General features: G+C 37.3%; 1 protein-coding gene and 1 pseudogene across 10 annotated transcripts in view; both read left to right on the top strand.

Moving 5' to 3' along the window:
- Stxbp5l (syntaxin binding protein 5L) overlaps nt 1-25,106 on the top strand; it is a 240,657-nt gene that overhangs the window by 134,014 nt on the left and 81,537 nt on the right. For all 10 annotated transcript variants that reach the window (XR_013043728.1, XM_006975722.4, XM_042259281.2 and 7 more), the window contains exons 13-16: nt 10,130-10,277; nt 11,127-11,194; nt 21,993-22,033; nt 24,029-24,246. Coding sequence is in view for 9 of the 10 variants with exons in the window: in XM_006975722.4 (XP_006975784.1) it covers nt 10,130-10,277; nt 11,127-11,194; nt 21,993-22,033; nt 24,029-24,246 (475 nt within the window). In the remaining variant the exon portion in view is untranslated. The remainder of the gene's footprint in view (nt 1-10,129; nt 10,278-11,126; nt 11,195-21,992; nt 22,034-24,028; nt 24,247-25,106) is intronic.
- On the top strand, nt 18,826-20,499 carry LOC121821801 (LIM and senescent cell antigen-like-containing domain protein 2 pseudogene; annotated as a pseudogene).

Genomic DNA, 25,106 nt, shown 5'->3' with positions numbered 1-25,106 from the left:
GAAATATATCATTCTATGCTTTCCTGAATTTTAGGATTGCTGATGAGATATCTGATGGTATTCTGATGTGTTTGCCTTCATTGGTGAGTTGGTAGTTTTTCCTTTATGCCTTTACACTGTTTCTATGCTTTGTGTTATTGACTTCTTAACTACAATATGTCTTGGAGATGCTATGCTCTTCACTAGTTATATCTGTTTTAAGTTCTAAATTCCTCTTGTGTTTGGATATAATTTCTTTCTCTACATTTGGAGAATTTTCTGCTTTAATTGTATTGAATTGATTATTCATACCTTTAGATTTTATCTCATCTCTTTCTACCCCAGTGAATTCTTAGTTTTTGTTTCTTGAATATATCTTAAAGATCTTGGAAGTATAGTTATGCCCATTTTTTCCTTTATATATGTCAAAGTGAACATATATAAGTGTCTTGATCAAAGAACGATAGGAAACTATGGGCATTTAAGAGGGGGTGATTTGTCTTCCCAAGAGATGAGCCCTTTAATTGGTTACTCAATACCGAGTGGTGAACCTTGAAGTCATAGACATATAAGTAACACTAGATAAACCCAACAGGTTGTTTTACGTATTTATGCATACATATATAAAACAATAATAATAATTATAGGAAAAGGCCAAGAATCTGAGAAGAAGCAAGGGAGAGAGACAAGGGAGATATTGGAAGGAGGAATGGGAAGGGGAAAATGATGTAATTATACTTTAATTTTAAAAATTACAGAAAAGTAAATGTGTTGTCATGAGATAATCCTCCATCACTAGGAATAATTTTTTCTTTCTTTGTGTTAATTTAATCTTTGAACTTTTGCATAATATAATCTGTTCATACTCATTCTTCACTCTGCTTTATCATCCTCTTACTCCCATCTATCTCTCCTCCCTTTCTCCCACAAGGTCTAGATACCACTTTCGTGTCTTTTTGTTTTGCTTTGTGATCCTGAGTTTAACTGGGGCCACTCACATGCACTATGTTGTGAATCTCTATGGGAACTTGAGTAACTCATCAGTTGCTATAGAACTGAAGCAAGGTATTTCCTCTTCTTCATCAGTCCTCGAGTATCATTATCTCCCCTGGGTGGGACAGGGCACTACGAATAGCTTTACTTCTATGGCTGAATGTTTACTGACTTAGTCTTTACAGGTCATATTCAGGAAACCCCAGTGTTGTGAGTTTGTGAGTGCCACAACTACGTCATGCTCATAAGGCAATTTCACACTCCTCCTTCTTCATCTATCCCTTCCTTTATTTCCATTCACTTTTCTGCCATGTTCTTTGAGCCTTGGAGGGGGTTTAATGCTGAGCACAGATCTTATTCTTAGCACCTTGCCCAGCCATGGGTGTCTGAATTAATCACCATTCAGTGCAAAGAGAAGCTTCTTTGAAGGCCAAGGCCAACTATAGTCTATTGGTATAGACAAATATTTAAAAGACAGTTTGACAACATATCTATTTACTAAAACAACAGTAATAGGTTCACCCCCAATGCCTATGACTCCCCAGCTATGGACCTTTGACCAGGTACACAGTACTGATCATGAACTCCCCCCCTCCTGAGTGGGTTTCAGATCCAAACAGATATCATTTGCTTACTCCCATAGCAGTAGTGGCAATATTCTACATGTAAAACAATGCCTGGTAAGTTGGTATTGTAACATACAAGGTCTACAGCTGACTTTAGATTCCTAACATTGCTCCCCCAGCTGCCTACATGGTAATTTTCAGAACTATGAAGGCTCTCCAGCAAAGAGGGAGCTTCCAGCACAGTTTCTCTCTATTATGCAATTGAAATTTGTGATATTTTCATCAATAGGGACTTAATAACCAATTCCAGTGGCTGACTAATGGAAATACCCATCCCCTGTTTAGTTTGGGAGACCTATAGGGACTTTCTGGACAATAACTCTGAGGGAGGAGGCTCACAACTGGAATAGAGATTTTCATTTTATGACCCATGGCATCTGGGATTGTCATCATCTATCCATATATGGTAGTATCTCCATTCAAAATCTTTAAAAATTATATTTTAAGTCAGGCAGTTGTGGCACACACCTTTAATCCCAGCACTCTGGAGGCAGAGCCAGGCGGGTCTCTGTGAGTTCGAGGCCAGCCTGGTCTACAGAGTGAGTTCCAGGAAAGGTGCAAAACTACACAGAGAAACCCTGTCTCGAAAAACCAAATTATATATATATATATATATATATATATATATATATATATATATATATATATATAAAGCAGTAGTTGCTACATGTTTTTTTCATACTTCCATGGTTCTTGTTAACTTTTTTTCTGCACTCCATCTTGGCCCCCATTCTTCACTGCTATCCCTGCTTAAATATTGCCATTCAAAGAATTCCTGTACTCTATTTTCATAGTACTTGTATGCTACCATGTTCACTGAATTTAACCTGGGCTATATGTATTTGCATGGGAATAAAGCTTTCCACCAGAAGATGGACTTGCCAGTGGATATACCACTAAAGACAATGATTTTCCTCCCCCAGTATCCATCTTCAACCAATAATTCCCATGGAAGAGATAGGGTCCCATGAGCTTTTGACCCAACAATGACTAAATGTTGACAGGCACGGTCTAATGCAGGCATAGTTGAAGCAACCACAGCTTCTATGTGTTAATGACTACAAAAGTCATATCATACCCAGAAGATAGCATTCCACAGCCCCTACATTTTTGTTTCCTCTTCCAAGCTTTGAAGAGGGTGAAATAAATGTCTTATTTATGTATGTTATGACTATTATGTCTCTAATGACTTAGTACTCAGCAGTCACTTGTTCTAAGCACCAGGAATCTCTACATTTACCATCATTTACTACATAGAAACATCTTGGGTTAAGTCTGAGAGCAGCATTTGTCTGTCCTTTTGTTAGTTTATTTGCTTCATTTTATTAGTTTATATTTTCCAGGGCTAGTTTGAACAAAATTGACTGAAGTAACAGAAAGATGATCTTTGACTACAATCCTAATTCTAGCATGTAGTAGCAGACACTTTATTACTTATGTCCCCAGTAAGGTTCAGGAACAGAGACATAAGGGTACCACTGGGAGAAAAAGTAATTTATACTTTTGTAGAGCTAAAATTATTAAAATTTATGAAGTACAAGGAGGAAGAAATTGAGAAATTGGAGTTGAGAGGAATAAAGTACAAATTAGAGGGAAAGTATAAAGAGCTAGAAGAATAATAAATAAGAGACAATATTATAGAATGGGTTCATAAAAGGAATGGACAATAAGAGAAACCTATTCATGAAAGATACAAGTTAAAACCAAACCATTCAACAATTGGAATAAAAGTATAAATTAAAATTAACTGAAGTAAGTATTAAAATTAAATAAAAAATATTACAAAATCAGTATCTCTTCCTATTTGTCATGAGTGTTGTTTCCCTCATTTCTTTGGTGTCTTCTGTAATTGACTCTGGGTGAAGAAAGGGCTTCTAGTCTTAGTAATTAAAATGTTAGACTGGTGTGCTCTCCCTATGTGTCATTCTGCTTTCTCTAGGAGTCTCACAGTCTGAGACCTTAAACCTGTTCCTACAAGACTGTTTTTGGTAGCCTAAGGATTATACTTTCTGTATGTAGTTTGTGGTTTATTAGGCACTGAGAGATATGGGAGGCATGTATTCACTTCTATTTAGCGTTACTGTTTTCTTTCCACCCACATCCCTCTTGGATTTCACTAACAAACCACAGTCCTTGCCTGAGAATGTGTGTGCCATGTTCAGTAGTACAGTATACGTCTCATGTTTCTATGTTGTTGCTCACCTAGGCTGTGATGGATGTTTTACCTTCCATAATTTACTTAGGTTGGTCACTCTAGACCAGTGGTTCTCAACCTGTGGGTCGAGACCCCTTTGGGAGTCACATATCAGATATTTACATTATTATTCATAACAGTAGCAAAATTACAGTTATGAAGTAGCAATGAAAATAATTGTATGGTAGGGGGTCACCACAACATGATGAACTGTATTAAAGGATCACAGTACTAGGAAAGTTGAGAACCACTGATATAGAGTCTAGAGGACTCTAGACTCTAGAAATCTCATATTCAGGCCCCTGAATTCTACTTCTGTTGTAATCTCCATGACCTGCTTTGGCCATCTTTCTATCCATCTTATCCCCCTTTTTTGACCATGTCTCTTCAGCCTTCTCATTCTATCTCCACTTGGTATTCATACAGTACCTGTTCTCAAAAGGAGATAGTAATCTCCTTGATGACTCCTAATGATCTTGGGCCTGAACAGGCAGCAAGTACCAGTTAGTGTCTCTACTATCTGCTGCAGAGATTTTGTAGATTTCTTTTCTTCACATGTTTCAGCTGCCCTTCATGTATTTCTGATATTTTTCTGTTCTTTGTCTCTTAGGAATAAAGTCATTTGTTTTATTTTTAAGATGTAATTTTTTATTATTTTCAATTATGTGTAGGTGTGTGTATATGAGTGCAGATGCTCATGGTTGTGAAGCTGCCTGATGTGAATACTCAGAACTAAACTCAGGTCTTCTGAAAGAACAGCAAGTGCTCTTAACTGCTGAGCTGACTTTCCAGCACCAGTCTGTAACTGGACGTTTCCTGTCCAGACTGCCTGGTCCCAAATAACTGATTCGGAGGCTATATATTAATGATAAATGCTCAGCCAGTACCTCAGGCTTATTACTAAATAACTCTTACACTTAAATTAACCCATAATTCTTATCTATGTTTAGCCACGTGGCTTGGTATCTTTTCTCAGTATGGTATTCTCATCTTGCTTCCTCTTCATCTTACTAGTGATTTTCTACCCTGCCTTCCTCTTCCCAGCATTCTTAGTTTGGTCTCCCTGTCTATACTTCCTGCCTGGCTACTAGCCAACTAGCATTTTATTAAACCAATTCAAGTGACAAATCTTTACAGCATATAAGAGGAGTATTCCACAGCACCAGTCTATTCCTATTCTTTTATTAATCCTGATTTGGGCCAAACAGAGACAGCTTCTAGTCCACCATTGTTCCCTGAATTATTCTTTCTCTAAGAAATTACAACACATTTTTATTAAAATGTACTTTTCTTGGCATTAGTGTTTAACTGTGTCATATATGTTGTTTTCTCATACTTTATCTAATTGTCCAATGACTTCTAATGACCACTAGACATCTTATATTAATTTTTTTAGTTTATATACACACTAACATTTTTTATTGTGGTAAGATATGTGTAACAAAAACTCCTATTTTATATATTTATTAGTGTGTGTGTGTGTGTGTGTGTGTGTGTGTGTGTGTGTGTGTGATTGTATGTGGTACATGCTTGTGAATGTACAGGTGCATGCACGCATGTGCATGTATGTAGAGGACAAAGTGGAGGTCCTTGGACATCCTCTTCTATCACTGTCCTGCTTACTGCCTTTTTAGGTGATACTCTTCTCTGAACTGGAAGCTTATTGCCTTTGCTAGGCTGTGTTGTCAGCAAGGTCCAAAAACTAACCCATCTCTACCTTCCAATTGCTGGGATTATAGGTGTGATCAGATTTTAACATGAGTGCTGGGGATTCAGACTAAGGTCTTCCTGTTTTCAGAGATAAGTGTTCTCACCCACTGAGTCATTTCCCCAGCCCATATTCTTATGCTTCTTATCATCACCTGTTAAGATGATATATGAGTAAACATTTTGTTGGCAAAAAAAAAAACATTTTGTTTACCTTGATAGCACAATTAAAACTTATGTAAATTTCCACTATTGTTGAATAGTAGATAAATACAAATATCAAAACTGAATATATTCTATTTCCCTCAGTTACCTCTCAACCGTACTGAATGCTTTTTATTGGTGAAATTATTAAGGCCACTCCACTTAGTTAAAAGGAAGATTTATTTAGTGGGCAACTTACAAAAAGGGAAAGGTAGGTCGCAGGATCTGGGGAAGGTGTATTGCAATCCAGAAGTGTTCTCTGGAGCTCTGCTCGGTCCACCTCCCCCGTTCAGGGTCCTGGCACAGAGAGAGAATGCTTGCCCGTCCAGCTCTCGGGTCTCCAGGCACCTCCCCTGGCCCCGCCTCGTAGGCGTGACAGTTGCCAGAGCCTCAATGAGGGTTGGAACTTCCAGATCCAAGTTGGAATGGCTACCCACTACAGCTTTTTTTTCATTTGGAATTTTTTTTCTTTATTAAGAAATTTTCTACTCACTCCGCATACCATCCACAGATCCCCCCCTTATTAATCCCCCACCCCCCAGCCCTCTTTCCCAAGCCACCCCGCATCCCCACATCCCCCAAATCAAGGTCTCCCATGGGGAGCCAGCACACTGAGCCTAGGCAGGTCCAAGTTCCTTCCTACTGCACAAAGGCTGTGCAAGGCATCACACTGCAGGCACCGGATTCCCAGAAGCCTGCCCATAGACCAGGGACGGATCCTGATCCCCCTGCCTGGGTGCCCCCCAAACAGTTCGAGCCAAACAATTGTCTTTTGTATCCAGAGGGCCTAGTCTGGTCCCATGGGGGCTCCACAGCCACCAGTCCACAGTTCATGGGCTTCCACTAGTGTGGCCAGTCATCTCTGCACGTCCTCCCATCATGATCTCGACGTCCCTCGCCTTCAAAATCCCTCCTCTCTCTCATCAGTTGGATTCCCAGAGCTCAGCCTGGAACCACGCTGAATGTTAAATTATAATTTCAGAGTGTTCTCTCCCTCTTTCCCTCCCCCTCCCCCTCCTCCCCTCTCTCTCCATCTCTATCCTCACCTTCACTCTTTCATTTACTCTTCAACATGAAGGCAAACATCATGATGAACAGTTTTTCCCTCTTGGTTCTTAGATTTTCCTTTTGTTGGGGTTATAGCTTTTTATTATATTTTATTATTTAAATCAATTATAAACTTTAAATATATTTTGATCATATCCTTCCCCTCCCCCAATTCCTTCCAGATCCTCCCCACTCCCTACTCAACCAACTTCAAGTTCTTTCTCAAAAAACAAAAACCCAATACAACAACAAAGTCCCCCCAAACCAAGAAAACAAAGCACCACCCCCCAAAAAAGATACACACACACACACACACACACACACACACACACACACACACACACACACACAAACACACACACACACACGCCAAGCTATAACCAAATAAAAGCACACACACAAAAACTGTGGGGTCCATTAAATGTTGGTCAACTACTCCTGAACATGAGCCTTTCCTAGATTGGTTGATATATCCAATGTCACTCCATTGGAGAAAACTAATTTTTCCCTCTCCTAGCAGGTACAAATAACAGTTCAATTGTTAAGCTTTACCCTAGTGCCTAGGTATTCATTTGTTCATTCATTCATTCAATTTTTAAATAAAGTAAAATGAAATAGAATAAGATAAAACAAAAGCTATCACATCGAAGTTAGACAAGACAAACCAACAGAAGGAAAAGAACCCAAGAGAAGGCATAAGAATCAGAAAGACACTCATTAGCACACTTAGGAATCCCACAGAAACATTAAACTGGAAGCCATAATATATATGCAGAGGACCTACTGCAGACCCGTGCAGGCCCTGTGCATGCAGCTTTAGTCTCTGTAAGTTTGTATGAGGTTTGTTCACTTGGATTTAGAGGGCCTTGTATTCTTGGTGTCCTACACCCCATCTGGCCTTTATGCTCTTTCTGCCTCCTCTTCTGCAGAATTCCCTGAGCTCTGAGGAGAGGGATTTTTTTTTTAGTTTTCCTGTGTTTATTATTATTTAAGAAATTTTTTATTCATTTTAATACCAATTACAGATACCCCTCTTCCCTCCTCCCAGCCCTCCAGCCTCCCCTCTCCAACCCACCCCCTATTCCCTCCTATAAGAAGGTAACGCCTCCCATGAGGAGTCAGCAGAGCCTGGTACATTTAGTATAGGCAGGTCCAAGCTGCCTCAAGGCTGTTCGAGGTGTCCCACCATAGGTAGTGGGCTCTAAAAAGCCATCTTATACACCAGGGAAGGATGCTGATCCTACTGCCAGGGGGCCCCTTGAGCAGATCAAGCTACAAAACTGTCTCGATTACACAGAGGGCCTAGTCCAGTCCCATGGAGGCTCCACAGCTATTAGTCTAAAGTTCATGAGTTTGAGGGGAAGTATTTGATACAGATATCCCATTTAGGGCTGAGTGTTCCAAGTTCTCTTTCTCTGCATGATGTCTGGTTGTGGGTTTCTTTTGTTCCCATCTACTACAGGAGGATGCTTCTCTGATAACAAGGCACTAATCTATAAATATAGCAGAATATCATTAGGAGTCATTTTATCACTACATTTTTTTTAGACCAGTATTATTTGGGTTTACCTTAGGTCCTTGTGCTATCTAGTCTCAGGTTCTTGGTCACCCAAGCAGTGTGGGGTATGGGTTATGTCTCGCGGAGTGGACCTTAAATCAAATCAGTTATTGATTGGTTATTCCCACTAGCTTTGTGCTACCATTGCTCTGACTTATCTTGCAATTAGTACACCATTGTAGATAAAGGGTTTGTGGCTGGCTTAGTGTCTACTTTTCTCTTTTGATAGAGTACCTTCCTTTCCTAAGATGTTGAAATGTGGAGGTGAAGGCTTTATGTAGGCATCAATTCAACATCTCTTTATTCAATGAGTTGTGTAGATGTTGTCTTCAGCAGTGGGGTCTTGCTGTCAGTTTGTGGAGAGCAACCTATAGTCTTGGCAACAGTTGGGTTGTTTGGGGATTTCTGTGGGGCCCCTTTGGCCCAAAATTCAATTAGATATAACCCAATACCAGTACTGAAAGGTTTATTTGGTGACAAAAGATGGCCAGTTGGTACTCTGTCTCCCTATGATTTGGAGATTTCATTTAGGTCGCTTTCATATTTGTATATATCTTAGAAAGTTTCTTTGATATTAGGTTTCATACTACCCCTCAAATGTTCCTTAATTTTAATGGTCTCTCCCCTTAATCCCTCCCACAATCTCCTCCCACTTAATCTTCCTATTCTGCCCTGCTTTTCTGTTCATTTCACACATTTACATCTAAGTACATCTGGGTAGGGATGAGGTTTAGTGGTAGAGCACTTGATTAACATGTGAAAGGCTCTGGGTTCAGAATGCCTAAGTTAAATTTTTAAAATTGTGTTTTCTTCCATATTTTGTGCTTACTCTTTGCCTATAGGCTAAAATAATTGTTTCCCAAATATCTTCACTGTGTTGTTTACTGTTTTAGGAGCTTGTTATTGTTCCTTACTGCTATTATCAAATTCAAGTGTACATCTAGTCTTTAAAGTGATTCATTTTTACTTTCCCCCTAACTATTCAACCTTAACCATGATCAGAATATATTATATGAAAAAAAATCTATTTTCAATAAAAAAGGAAAAATGATACAATTAACAATTTGTACTTTGATATCAAGAATTTCTCACTTGCTAAATTTACCCTACTTGTCATTAATTAAATATGTCTTGCTCCTCCCCATTTAATTTTGCATATGCTACTGTCCTGATCTGAAATACCATGTTCTTTGCAGCACTTCAGATTGGCGGAAAGAGAGCTCTTGGGTTAGAGACATAGCTTAGTGGATAAAGGCATCTGCCACCAAGTCTGACAACCTGAGTTCAATCTCCAGAGCCCATAGATATCTTTTAGCTTCTACCACAAATACTTAAAAATTGTTATGTATTTCCTTGAAAAAAATAAAAATTTACAAATGTTTTACTATTTAAAGAGACTTTAAATAGTATATTAAGTATATTATGCCTTTACAGAGTATAAAGGTATAATAGTAAAATATTAAATAGTAACAGGTACATTATACCTTTAAATATAATACCTAGTTAGTATAAATTTTAAAACATTGAACTCATTGCATAATATTTTAGTTTAATACAATTACTGTATTCATATTAACAAAGTGCGTCATTAGGGCATGTTAGAATCCTGGAAAGAAAATTAATTTCTACATTTTTACAGCTGTTTAATAGATAATGGACTTTTATAATTATATTTTAAAGTATTCAAATAAAATTATTTTTATAGTGCTAAAAAGATTGAAGTTTATAATGTTTATAAACATTTTAGGGCTTGATTATGAAAATTATTTCATGTTTTTATCTTTGCAAAATGAACTCTAATATATTGTCTTTTTCTATTAGTTTTCCAATCTTTGAAAATCCATATCCAATGGACATTCATGAGTCACCAGTTACATGCACAGCATATTTTGCCGATTGCCCTCCAGATTTGATTCTAGTACTCTATTCTATAGGAGTCAAGCATAAAAAACAAGGATATAGTAATAAGGTAAAATTTTCCTATATTTGTATGTGTGGTCATACTTTTTCTTGTCATTTTATTTCCTGACTTTCCATACAAGATGACTTGAATGAAACTTTTGAGAAGTTGTAAGATGGCATTGTCAAAGATGTAACCAGTAAAATTCAATTGCCTGACTGTGGCATAGTTATAAGCCTAGAAGCTATAAATTTCCCATACACTAAGTATGTAATTACATACTAAGATCTATTTATCAGTCATGCTTATTTTGTACTACATATATAAAGTTACAGAGGCCTAGTATGTGCCCTTTATTTCTTTTACATGGATCATGTTTTAAGAAATTCAAGAATCAGTTCTTCCTAATTTATCATTTGAAAGACATAATTATTAAAACATTTGTTACTAACATAATGACATTTTTCTTTGCAATGTTTAAGATACAAGTATTTATAATTATCATAAACTGTCTTCTATGGTTTCTGTTATTGGCCCGGGATAACTGAAATGTACAATTTAAAGAAGAAATACTTACATACCATTCTGGGTTAAATGGTATTACAGTAGCTTGTTGGCAAGCCATATTGCATGGCATATGTTGCAACACTGTATTTATCCAAGTAAAAATACTTCTTTTATTGGTTTGTATAAGTGGTAATATTAGAGAAAATCTATTTTTAAAGGAGTTGTTATTCTGCATTTACAGATCTATTTGCTTAACAAAAGAATTGAAGATAACTATACACTTGATCTTTGGCTGCTTTGTAATGATTCAATATGAAGTATTTTTATTATTTTGTAACATTTAGTTCTGAAATTCTAAGCATTTAAACTGAGAAAATAAAACCCATCTGTTCTCCTTGATAATCTATTTAGGAATGGCCAGTCAGTGGAGGAGCTTGGAATCTTGGAGCACAAACTTATCCAGAAATTATTATTACTGGGTAAGTAAGGAGTTTTCTAACTTGGAAATTATAACAAATTATGTTATAAATTTAATAACAATAAAAATATTTGTTAAGCCTTGACATTTTTATGAAATTGTACTCTATGCAGATGAATCATTTAAGTAAAAGTAAGAAGTAAAAACCTAAGAAATAGCTTTAATTCATAGGTTTTTTTTTAATCTAATATGATCTTTATTTTTTTGTATTTTATAATTTAATTCAATTTTACATATCAGCCACAGATTCCCTTGTTCTCCCCCCTCCCACCCCCTTTCCCCCCAGCCTACCCCTCATTCCCATCTCCTCCAGGGCAAAGTCTCCCCTGAGGATTGAGTTCAACCTGGTAGATTCAGTCCAGGCAGGTCCAGTCCCCTCCTCCCAGGCTGAGCCAAGTGTCCCTGCATAAGTTCCAGGTTTCAAACAGCCAACTCATGCAATGAGCACAGGACCAGGTACCACTGCCTAGATGCCTCCCAAGTAGATCAAGCCAATCAACTGTCTCACTTATCCAGAGGGCCTGATCCAGTTGGGGGCTCCTCAGATGTTGGTTCATAGTTCATGTGTTTCCATTCATTTGGCTATTTGTCCCTCTGCTTTATCCAACCTTGGTCTCTACAATTCTCGCTCATACAAACCCTCCTCTTTCCCGCCAATTGGACTCCTGGAGTTCCACCTGGGGCCTGGCCATGGATCTCTGCATCCGGTTCCCTCAGTCATTGGATGGGGTTTCTAGCATGACAATTAGGGTGTTTGGCCATCCTATCACCAGAGTAGGTCAGTTCGGGCTGTCTCTCGACCATTGCCAGTAGTCTACTGTGGGGGTATCTTTGTGGATTTCTGTGGGCCTCTCTAACACTTTGCCTCTTCCTATTCTCATGTGGTCTTCATTTATCATGGTCTTTTATTCCTTGTTTTCCCTCTCTGTTCTTGATCCAGCTAGGATCTCCCGCTCCCCTCAGCTCTCTTTCCCTCAACGCTTGCCCTTCATTACCCCCACTTACGTCCATGTTGTTCATGTAGATCTCATCCATTTCTCTGTCATTGGGCGATCCCTGTGTCTTTCTTGGGGTCCTGTTTTCTAGGTAGCCTCCCTGGAGTTGTGAGTAGCAGTCTAGTCATCTTTGTTTTACATCTAGTATCCTCCTATGAGTGAGTACATACCATGTTTGTCTTTCTGAGTCTGGGTTACCTCACTCAGGATGATTTTTTCTAGATCCATCCATTTGCCTACAAACCTCAAGCTGTCATTGTTTTTCTCTGCTGAGTAGTATTCCATTGTGTATATGTACCACATTTTATTTATCCATTCTTCAGTTGAAGGGCATCTAGGTTGTCTCCAGGTTCTGGCTATTACAAACAATGCTGATATGAACATAGCTGGGCAAGTGCCCTTGTGGTATGACTGAGCATTCCTTGGGTATATGCCCAAGAGTGGTATAGCTGGATCTTGGATATTGATTCCCAATTTTCTAAGAAAGCACCATATTGATTTCCAAAGTGGTTGCACAAGCTTGCATTCCTACCAGCAGTGGAGGAGAGTTCCCCTACTTCCACATCCTCTCCAGCATAAGGTGTCTTCAGTGTTTTTGATCTTAGCCATTCTGACAGTCATCAGGTGGTATCTCAGAGTTGTTTTGATTTGCATTTCCCTGATAGTTAGGGATGTTGAGCAATTCCTTAAATGTCTTTCAGCCATTTGAGTTTCCTCTGTTGAGAATTCTCTGTTTAGTTCTATAGTCCATTTCTTAATTGGAATGTTGGGCATTTTGATGTCTAATTTCTTGAGTTCTTTATATATTCTGGATATCAGTCCTCTGTCAGATGTGGGGTTGGTGAAGACCTTTTCCCATTCTGTAGGCTGTCACTTTGCCTTGTTGACCATATCCTTTGCTCTACAAAAGCTTCTCAGTTTCAAGAGGTTCCATTGATTGTTTCTCTCAGTGTCTGTGCTACTGGTGTTATATTTAGGAAGTGATCTCCTATGCCAAAGCATTCAAAACTACTTCCTACTTTCTCTTCTAGCAGGTTCAGAGTAGCTGAATTTATGTTAAAGTCTTTGATCCACTTGGACCTAAGTTTTGTGCGCGGTGACAGATATGGATCTATTTGCAGCCTTCTACCACGTTGATATCTAGTTATGCCAGCACCATTTGTTGAAGATACTTTCTTTTTTTCCATTGTACAGTTTTGGCTTCTTTGTCAAGAATTATATGTTCTTAGGTATGCAGATTAATGTCAGGGTCTTCAATTCGATTCCATTGGTCCACATGTCAGGTTTTATGCCAGTACCAAGCTGTTTTTATTACTGTAGCTCTATAGTACAACTTGAAGTCAGGGATCATGATGCCTCCAGAGGTTGTTTTATTGTACAGGATTCTTTTGGCTATCCTGGGTTTTTTGTTTTTCCATATGAAGTTGAGTATTATTCTTTCCAGGTCTGTGAAGAATTGTGTTGGTATTTTGATGGGGATTGCATTGAATCTGTAGATTGCTTTTGGTAAGATTGCCATTTTTACTATGTTAATCCTGCCTATCCATGAGCACGGGAGATCTTTCCATTTTCTGACATCTTCTTCAATTTCTTTTTTCAGGGACTTAAAGTTCTTGTCATATAGGTCCTTCACTTGCTTGGTTGGTGTTACCCGAAGGTATTTTATATCATTTGTGGCTATTGTAAAGGATGATGTATCTCTGATTTCCTTCTCAGCCTCTTTTTTTTTTTTTTTTTTTTTTTGGTTTTTTCGAGACAGGGTTTCTCTGTGTAGCTTTGCGCCTTTCCTGGGACTCACTTGGTAGCCCAGGCTGGCCTCGAACTCACAGAGATCCACCTGGCTCTGCCTCCCGAGTGCTGGGATTAAAGGCGTGCGCCACCACCGCCCGGCACCTTCTCAGCCTCTTTGTCAATTGTATATAGGAGGGCTAATGATTTTTTTTGAGTTGATATTGTATCCTGCTATGTTGCTGAAGGTGTTTATAAGCTGGATCGGTTCCTTGGTTGAATCTTTGGGGTCACTCAAGTATACTATCTTGTCATCTGCAAATAGGGAAAGCTTGACTTCTTCCTTCCCAATTTGTATCGCCTTAATCTCCTTATGTTGTCTTATTGCTCTGGCTAGAACTTCAAGTACTATATTGAATAAGTATGGGGAGAGCGGACAGCCTTGCCTCGTTCCTGATTTTAGTGGAATCGCTTTGAGTTTCCCTCCATTTAACTTGATGTTGGCTGTTGGCTTGCTGTAAATTGCCTTTATTATGTTTAGGTATGTTCCCTGTATTCCTGATCACTCCAAGACCTTTATCATGAAGGGGTATTGGATTTTGTCAAATGCCTTTTCTGCATCTAGTGAGATGATCATGTGTTTTTTTTTTTTCTTTGAGTTTGTTTATATGGTGTATTACACTGATGGACTTTCGTATGTTGAACCACCCTTGCTTCCCTGGCATGAAGCCTACTTGATCATGGTGGATAATTGTTTTGATGTGTTCTTGGAGTCTGTTTGCCAGTATTTTATTGAGTATTTTTGCATTAATGTTCATGAGGGAGATCGGTCTGTAGTTCTCTTTCTTTTTTGTATCCTTGTTTAGTTTAGGAATCAGGGTAATTGTAGCATCATAGAAGGAGTTTGGTAACATTCCTTCTGTTTCTAATGTGTGGAACAATTTAAAGAGTATTGGTATTAACTCTTCTTTGAAGATCTGGTAAAATTCTACGCTGAAACCATCTGGTCCTGGACTTTTTTTGGTTGGGAGACTTTTAATGACTGTTTCTATTTCCTTAGGGGTTATTGGTCTATTTAAATAGTTTATCTGGTCTTGATTTAACTTAGGTATGTAATACATATCCAGAAAATTATCCATTTCTTTTAGATTTTCCAGTTTTGTAGAGTGGAGGTTTTTGAAGTATGACCTGATGATTCTCTGGATTTCCTCAATGTCTGGTGTTATGTCCCCCTTTTCATTTCTGATTTTGTTAATTTGGATGCTCTCTATCTGTCTTTTGCTTAGTTTGGATAAGGGTTTGTCTATCTTGTTGACTTTCTCAAAGAACCAACTCTTTGTTTCATTAGTTTTTTATATTGTTCTCTTTGTTTCTATTTTTATTGATTTCAGCTCTCGATTTGATAATTTCCTGTCGTCTATTCTTCCTGGGAGACTTTGCTTCTTCTTGTTCTAGAGCTTTCAGGTGTGCTGTTAAGTCACTAGTATGAGATTTCTACAACTTCTTTATGTGGGCATTTAGTGCTATGAATTTCCCTCTTAGCTCTGCTTTCATAGTGTCCCAGAAGTTTGGGTATGTGGTGTCTTCATTTTCGTTGATCTCTAGGAAGTCTTTGATTTCTTTTTTTATTTCTTCCTTAACCCATTGGTGATTCAGTTGAGCATTATTCAGTTTCCATGAGATTGTAGGTTTTCTGTAGTTTTTGTTGTTGTTGAAATCAAACTTTAAACCATGGTGGTCTGATAGAATGCAGGAGGTTATTCCAATTGTTTTGTATCTGTTGAGATTTGCTTTGTGGCCAAGTATATGGTCGATTTTAGAGAAGGTTCCATGGGGTGCTGAGAAGAAGGTATATTCTTTTTTGTTAGGATAGAATGTTCTGTAGATATCGATTAAGTCCATTTGAGTCATAACATCAGTTAAGTCCTTTATTTCTCTGTTAGGTTTCGATTTGGGAGATCTGTCCAGTGGTGAAAGTGGGGTGTTGAGATCTCCCACTATTAAAGTGTAGGGTTTTATATGTGGTTTAAGCTTTAGTAATGTTTCTTTTACATATGTGGGTGCCCTTGTGTTTGGGGCATAAATGTTTATAATTGAAACTTCATCTTGGTGGATCTTTCCTGTGATGAGTATGTAATGCCCTTCTTGATCTCTTTTGATTGATTTTAGTTTGAAGTCTATTTTGCTGGATATCAGGATGGCTACACCCGCTTGTTTCTTAAGACCATTTGATTGGAAAGTCTTTCCCAGCCTTTTATTCTTAGGTAGTGTCTATCTTTGAATTTGAGCTGTGTTTCTTGTATGCAGCAGAAAGATGGGCCCTACTTTCGTATCCATTCTGTAAGCCTGTGTCTTTTTATAGGTGAATTAAGTCCATTGATATTAAGAGATATTAATGACCAGTGATTGTTCATTTCTGTTATTTTTTGGTGGTAGTATGTGTGTACTTCTCTTCTTTGGGGTTTACTGCTGTGTCTTTATCTATTGCCTGTCTTTTCAAGGGTGTATCTGACTTCCTTAGGTTGGAATTTTCCTTCTAGTGCTTTCTGTAGGGCTGGGTTTGTGGGTAAGTATTGTTTAAATCTGGCTTTGTCTTGGAATGTCTTGTTCACTCCGTCTATGATGATTGAAAGTTTTGCTGGGTATATTAGTCTAGGATGGCATCCATGGTCTCTTAGTGTCTGCATTACATCTGTTTATGTCCTTCTGGCTTTTAAAGTCTCCATTGAGAAATCAGGTGTTATTCTGATGGGTTTGCCTTTACAAGTCACTTGGCCTTTTTCCTTTGCTGCTCTTAATATTTTCTTTATTCTGTATGTTTAGTTGTTTAATTATTATGTGGTGAGGAGACTTTTGGGGGGGTCTAGTCTGTTTGGTGTTCTATAGGCTTCTTGTATCTTCATAGGCATTTCCTTCTTTAAGTTGGGAAATTTTTCTTCTATGATTTTGTTGAATATATTTTCTGTGCCTTTGAGTTGGTATTCTTCTCCTTCCTCTATCCCTATTATTCGTAGGTTTGGTCTTTTCATGGTGTCCCAGATTTCTTGGACATTTTGGGTCATGACTTTGTTGGCTTTAGTGTTTTCTTTGATGAATCTATTTCTTCTACTGTATCTTCAACGCCAGAGATCCTCTCTTCCATCTCTTGCATTCTGTTGGTTATACTTGCATCTGAAGTTCCCGTTCATTTACTAAGATTTTCTATTTCCAGCATTCCCTCTGTTTGTGTCTTCTTCATTTTTTTCTATTTCCCTTTTCAGGTCTTGGACTGTTTCCTTCATCTGTTTCACTGCTTTTTCATGATTTTCTTTCAGGGCTTTATTGTTTTCTTCCAGGGCTTTATTGTTTTCTTCTGCTTTATTTGTCCTTTCCTCTAGTTTTTTATAGCGTTCTTCCCATTTTTTGTTTGTCTTTTCCTCAATTTCATTTGTGATTCCTTCTATATAAGCCTCTACCTTCTTCATGATGTTATTCATAAGGCTGTTTTCTTCTGCTTCTTCCATTTTTTGATGTTCAGGTCTAAATGTTGGAGGAGGGCTAGGTTCTGGTGATGCTGTATTGCTCTTCATTTTGTTATATGTACTTCTGCCTTGATGTCTGCCCATCTCATTGTAGTTTCGTTCTTGGTCTTATCAGTGCACTTGGTTCAGACAGAGCTGACAGATTCAGGAAGTCTCTCTCTCTTGTCCAGATGGGAGCTCCAGGGTGGGATGGGAGCTCTTGTCCAGATGGGAGGTCAGGTGCAGGATGGGAGCTGGGGGCTGGTCTCTATGTCTCAGGAAGTGGCTGGGGTCTCGGGCAATGATGGGCGTTGGGGCAGGGCGTGGAGATCGCAGGGGCTTCCGGGGGTCTTGACAAAGAGGAGCCTTCCCGGTGGGGGTGGAAATGATCCTGCCCGATGGCCAGAACCTGGGGCCATCTTCCCCGGAATGGCTGGTGCCCAGGGATGGGATCTAGGCTGAGCCCAGGCACTCACCTCTTGTCCAGATGGGAAGTCCGGGTCAGGGAAGAATTCATAGTTCTTAACTTTAATGAAAGACACAATCAAATTGCTAGAAAAAGAACAACAAAAGAATTCCATTTGGATTATATTAGCAGAAGAAAGTCATAGGGAAATTATGAGAGAGATTCACAAGAAATGCTTTATTTGGAAGTCATAGGATAATAACTTCAGGAAAGTCCTGAACAAAATCTCATGAATACTACAAACTTCAGGAATCATGCTTTCTATCCCTTTCCTATGGTTGAAGGTAAGATGTCCTCCACAGGCTCAAGTGTTGCCTTCTTGATGCCTGCCAGGTAGTGCTATCTAGAGAGAAGGGAGAAACTCCAGGAGGTGGAATCCAGAGGAGAAAATAGACCACTGGATGCATACCCTGAAGGGCTATACCAGTGCCTGGCCCCTTCTTTTTTTCTTTGCTTTCTTTCCATCCACCTTGAGATGAATAACTTGTCACATGCTCCTGCTGCCACACCCTCCCTGTCATGATGGACTGTGAACCCTTGAACAAAACCAACCTTTCCTCTCTTAAGTGTTTGAATCAAGTATTTTATCACAGTGTCAAAACATTCATCAAATGGCTAAACTTTGCTTCAAAATTTATGGCATCAGAAATGTCACTACTTTGTAAATCAACCCTCTTTATGTTCTGACATTAGGAATCAAAAAGAGACATAGCTACATATAAACATAGAATCTACATTGTTAATACAAAGTTCTTTAATAGTAAATTTTGTATTAATGATAACAAGTTCATCTATCCCAGACAAAACAAATAACAGAAATGATTTCTCCTTAGCCAAAGAATGAGAAAAGGAGCACATTACTGAGACATGAATCTTACACAACCTAGTATCTCTAAGTTAAATCACACACACACACACACACACACACACACACACACACACACACGACTTCCAAATGCTGTTTCTCCATGCTGCGGATTCTGTGGTAAGTTTGTCACTGGACACGTGATCAAGGCCATGAGGTTTGTGAAGTGGCATTCAGGCTGTTTTCATTGTGAGCTGTGTTTTATGGAGGCAGCTGATCTGAGCTTTGTGAGGAACGCAGGGACACCTCTGCTGGCCTAGCCACAATTCACCCTAACATTCAAGAACAACGCCTACCACCTAGACCACTTCAACCGCTCTCACTGGGGGAAGGAGCTGACCCCTGAGCCCAAGAACTGAAGCATGACACCACTCTACTGCCTGCCTTGACATGGCAATATGGGTGTCCCCATAGAGGGCTGTGGAGTAGAGGCACTGGTCAAACAGTGGCATGTGGAGCCAAGTGTGAAAAGCTGTTCCTGTAGCACCGGCAACTGTAAGAAGGGTCCGGCCTGCTGTGAGACCTACTATAATCAGATCTTTGGGGGATGGAGAGCTGCTACAACACCAGTCACGGCAGTGAGGGTGATGGAAAAAGTTTGTGGAGTTCTATATGAGGCCTGTGTGTAAGTGGTGCTATAAAATGTTCCCCCTGGAGCTCAAGAAGAGGCTGAAGAAGCTGTCTGATCTGCCTTCCCAAAAGGCCCGGCCAAGTCTGAGGACATCAACGCAGTCTAAGTGTCCTTGGCCTCCACTTACCTGCCTGCAGAACTTGCCCAAATTCCCGATGGTCACCTCCCACTTCTGCTCCATCCCAACATCCTTCCTTTGGTATGTCACCCTTTCTGTGCCCAGTCTGCCCTGGGCTACATAGTACTCTTCTCCTGTGTCATTTCATCTTACACCCACATCTCCAGGAACAGAAACAAACTGAGGTGGGGTGGGGGGTAGTTGAAGGACATTCATGTTGTTAGGGATATAAACAGGGCGTTTTCAATTGAAGAAATTAGAAGAGCTAAGAAATAACTGGAAAAAAATGTTCATCTTCCTTAGCAATTAGGGAAATACAAAAGCAAAACAAAAAACTTTGAGATTTCATCTTACTCCAGTCAAAATGGCTAAGAACAATAAAACAAATGACAATTTCTGGTGAGGTTGTAGAGAAAGAGGAACCCTTATTCACTGTTGGTAGAAATGCAAATGTGTATAGCCACTCTGAAATCAGTATGGATAATCCTAAGAAAACTAAAAATAAATCTACTATATGACCCATTCCTTGCATATGCCCAAAGCATGCAACATCATACTCTACAGGTACTTGTTCAGCAAGCTTGTAGCTGCCCTCTTCACAATAGCCAGGAAAGGGGAAAGAGCTTTATACAGTGGGCAGAGGTAGCTTTGGAAGTGCTCTAAAACTAGATTATAGTGTCCATGTGAATGATATATAAGTTAACTACAATAATAAACCTTACTGACAGTGCATAAAATTATATTTTAATAAATCTGTTGAAGTAAATTATTTATGACTTCCATCCATTAAAACTGCTAAGCATACAAATGGGGATCAACATCTAAACTATGTTGCATTCACACACACACAAACACACACATGTGCTTGTACATATATATTCCAGTTAGAATGACACCTAAACTATAGGTAGTTTGAGTCCTATAACACTTAGTTTTTCAAAATTATTTTGACTGTTGTAATTTCCTTACATACAAATTTTATAATCAGTTTATTTCTACAATTTTTAAAAAATATTCCACTGAGCATTACACTCAATCTATGTTGTTTGTGAGAACCATTATAAATGTTATGATCATCTGAAACATACTACTACTGTTCTTTTATGAATATGTCTTCTTTCAAGCATTTTATGTTTTCAGTATATGGCTCTCACATAAATTATAATAGTTTATATCTAAGTGTTTTGTAGTTTCTTACTATTTTAAATGGTAATTTATACTTTGATTTTCCAAGGGTTTTTTTTTTTTTCCCGTTACAAAGAAACAGTATTGATTTTTGTATGCTGGCCTTCCTTTAAGTATCACTTTGATTGAGTTGTTGAGATTTTGGTGCATATCAAGTATAGGCACTAAAAATAGAAGCAATTCTATTCTTTTTCAACTTGTTGGTTTATAATTTATTTTTCTTTAATGCGATGTTTAATATCTCCACCACAACAGCAGATAAATGGGGAAAGTAAATATTTTTGCATTGTTGCTGATCTAAAGAGAAAAACATTTGTTCTATTACAATCATGTATGCTAGGCAGTTTTGCAGCTGGCCCTTAGCTGTCCTTTGCCAAATTAAAGGCATTTCTCTTCTCATTAGTCATGTTTCTTCCTGAATGGGTAATGAATTTTTGTCTATTGCCTTTCTGCCAAATAGATTTTATTTTGGATAATTAAATTTTCATTCTGGATAATTAGAATTTGCCAACTGATTTTTATTAAAATACTTACTTGGTTTTGCATTCCTGACAAATTCTTCTTGGCTATAAGGAATTTCTCTTTCTGTATCTTTTACTTACTCATATTTTCTTGACTGTGTTTAGTAAACTATAGTTGAATCTTCTTTTCTTGCAATATTTTTTCTGGGTTTGGTTTCAGATAATTCTGACTTTCCCAAATGTATTAGGAAGTACTGTGGCCTTTTTGTATTGTAGACCAGTTTGTATAGAATTGGTATAAATTATTAATAAATCATGACAGTTTTAGATCAGTTTAGCTATTTGCTTTTGTATTTTGTTAAATATTCAAGTTGTCTTTTTATTAAATGTTAACAATTTTATTTTAACATGATGTTCATTTTCCTGAGTCACTTTTTTTTTTTTTTTTTGGTTTTTCAAGACAGGGTTTCTCTGGGTAGCTTTGCGCCTTTTCCTGGAACTCACTTGGTAGCCCAGGCTGGCCTCGAACTCACAGAGATCCGCCTGGCTCTGCCTCCTGAGTGCTGGGATTAAAGGCGTGCGCCACCACCGCCCGGCTTCCTGAGTCACTTTACTGTTCACTATGCTGCATATAATTTTATAGAAAGAAAATCTAAGGATTTTTCTTTTTTCTCATCTTTAAAGTACAATGTATATTTTTAAATCACTTTTTGAGCTTAGGAATTGTTTGTTATACATCAATATTCATTACAATGGTATTTTAATAAAAACACAATAATAACTCAATTTGTATGTATTTAGAGTGACTATTTTATTTGATATACTTTAATGATAATTTATTTTTATCTAGTCATGCTGATGGATCAATAAAATTTTGGGATGCTTCTGCAAGTAAGTTTTATGTTTATCCTCATTCAACAGAAAACATTTTGCTAATATTTATTCACAGCCATCCATCACTTTTTAATCTGAATAATTGCCATTTCAGAAATACTTTAGCATAATTATAATTATATTGCTTTGTTACAAAATTCATGTCCTATATTTGGATCAGCTTAAAGTATATCTACCCTAATTGTATTCAGTAATATTAAATAAACAAGACTATGGCCACTCTTTCAACAATCCTGTGTGAAAAAAGACCCAAGTTTTGCAAGATTAACTGTTTGAGGAATTCCCTCTGTGTCCTACATGCATGCTATTTGACAAGTGCTCTTATTCCTCTGTTCTCAGCTTCCCTATTCCACTGTACAACATTTTGTGAGAATCAAAATAAATTATTTGAGAACTGTAAAAGTTCTTTTGAACTTTTTGACAATTAGATAATTTACGGAATAACATATGTGGTCAATGTGGAAGGGCCTGTTAACTTACCTAAGTCTTCATTATACCCATTTATATTATTCACAAAGCATGTTCTTGAGAAAAGAGAAAGAAATGCACATGCATAAATACATGTCCAACTATGAAAAATATAAATGTAGTGTAATCAAATGCTATTTTAATAAGACATGATAGAGATTTATTTGAACCAGTAAATTTCAAGGAAGATTTATTTTTCAGATAGGGTATTTTTATAAAGCCTATTCAGAATTCTAAGACCCTCATACCTCAGCCAATTACATTCTAGGATTACAATTATTCACCATCAGCCTAGTCAGAAAGGCTAGTGTAATGGATTAACAGCTAATCTGAATTTTGTTAGGTAGCTAAAACTCCAGTAGTTCTCAAACTTCTAATGCTGTGACCCTTTAATACAGTTCCTCATGTTGTGGTAATCCCCTCAACCATAAAATTATTTCACTGCTACTTCATAACTTTAATTTTCTACGGTTATAAATTGTAATAGAAATATCTGATATGTAGGATATCTGATATGCAACCCTTGAAAAAGAGTCACTCGACCCCCAGGGGTCACAATTCACAGGTTGAGAACCACTGACTTAGACAGTCAAGAATAGGAAGATAAGAATAAGTTAGCAGTTACTTTTCGTTTCTGAGAAAGGGTAACCACGAGCCTTGAAAGTAAGAAACAGAAGAAACCCGACTAATGTGACACAAAGATGTTATTTAATCTGCAATTCTATTTCAGCTTTTACCAGCTGTCTCAATGATGTCCTTTACAACTGCAACAACAAAAAAGTATCATTTTTTCCATCTAGTTTAAAGTCTACAGCGAGACCAAGTATTTCATGTCACTGACAATTTTTAAAAGTCCAGGCCAATTATTTTGTAAAATTGTCTTGAATTAAGCTAAATACTGTTTCTTGTTAAATTCAAGCTGTACCCTTCCAGCAGAAGCTGCTGGCTTTGGAAACTCTCTTGAAGACCATCCATAAAGCAGGGATCTTTTGTTTTATATGGGGAATTGTGTTTTTATTATGTTCTGAAGTAGAAATAACTTCCCCTGAATAAATATTATTGAAAACAATTCATAAACCCAGAGTTTTATCAGCATATACCTGACCCTTTCTTTACTAGAAACACCCAGATGAAATATTTCCTAAAACAATTAAAGACTTTATATCTTAAAAAAAAAAAAAACACCATCTAGACTATTGTATCTACCTCTAGCAAGCAATTAAAGGGATTGTTGTGAAAAAAAAAAAAACAAAAACATGGCAGCATCCCACCCAGGAGAGATTTATGTTATGATTTCCATGATAAGTTTTCATAATTCCAATGCTCCTAAACCTTTTTTCTGCTTATAGTTTTCTCTTGATACTACTGACAATGAGGGCATGGCACTGAGGGTTTATTATGTAAACAGAATCTGCCTTACTTGGGTTTTACTTTTGTGGTTCAACAAATGTACCAAAGAAATCTTGAACAATGTCTAAGAGTTCAAATCAAATTAGGAAGTAACTGCATCTTAATATTTTATAGTGACTCTGCAGATGTTGTACAAGTTAAAAACGTCTAAAGTATTTGAAAAGCAGAAGGTAGGAGACGGCAAACAAACATGTGAAATTGTGGAGGAAGACCCATTCGCTGTTCAGATGATTTACTGGTGTCCAGAGAGCAGGATATTTTGTGTATCAGGAGTCTCTGCATATGTCATAATTTATAAATTCAGCAGACAGGAAATTACAACAGAAATAGTGGTAAGTTACTTTAACTTTCTAAAGTTATAGAACTTTATAGTTCTAAAACAATTAAGTAATTGAACTTGGTATTATTTTTAAGTCCTCAAGAGACAGTATATAATCCATATGTAATATATTCTATAGTATTTTTAATTAGTTACTTAATATATTAAAAAGTAGTTTGTTTTCAAATGAACAGTTCTCTAACAAAACTTCTATGTCAAAATGAGCTTGCTATTTTAAATTAATCTCACTACAAATTGAACATTATATTGTTCTCTTCTATTGTGCATCTACCTGACTAAGTCAATTCCTCCTAAATATTAATTGTCAATATTATACAATCAGCATTATTTTTACTAATAAAGAAAAATTTCTTACCATTATAATAGATAACACAGTTAAAGTAGGTATTATATAGTATATGCCTAAAGATATATATGCATGTATGCATTTAATTAGATAGTGTAGTTCTGCTTTCTTCATAAGTATCAAATTAGTGTAGGCTTTGTCCTTTTTAAAAAATTCACTTCTTTATGTTTTCTTGTTAACTAGCTCTCATAACTGATTATTTCTCAACTTTATTAATGTTCTTAATGATTTTTTATGTAGTAAAAATTGTATATGTTAAAAATAATTATAATATTACCTTACCAAAATTTTAATTTTTAAATTCATTACATAAAATTCTGATACAAAACAATGATGTTACTAAGGTATTGATGACAATATCTGGCTTCTGAGTGTTTTTATTAATAAGACCTTTTAAGATTCATGCTATATGTGAAAGCACAAAAATATTCATTATATAAGAATTTATTTTCACTAATAGGCATCTTTCTTATAGGTCTGAGGAATTAAAGATTATGTTTCTTTGG

This window comes from Peromyscus maniculatus, chromosome 12 (assembly GCF_049852395.1).
Source record: "Peromyscus maniculatus bairdii isolate BWxNUB_F1_BW_parent chromosome 12, HU_Pman_BW_mat_3.1, whole genome shotgun sequence".
NCBI classification, from domain to species: Eukaryota; Metazoa; Chordata; class Mammalia; order Rodentia; family Cricetidae; genus Peromyscus; species Peromyscus maniculatus.
The sequence above is the reverse complement of the archived record's forward strand: the minus strand, read 5'-3'. Positions and strand labels throughout refer to the sequence as shown.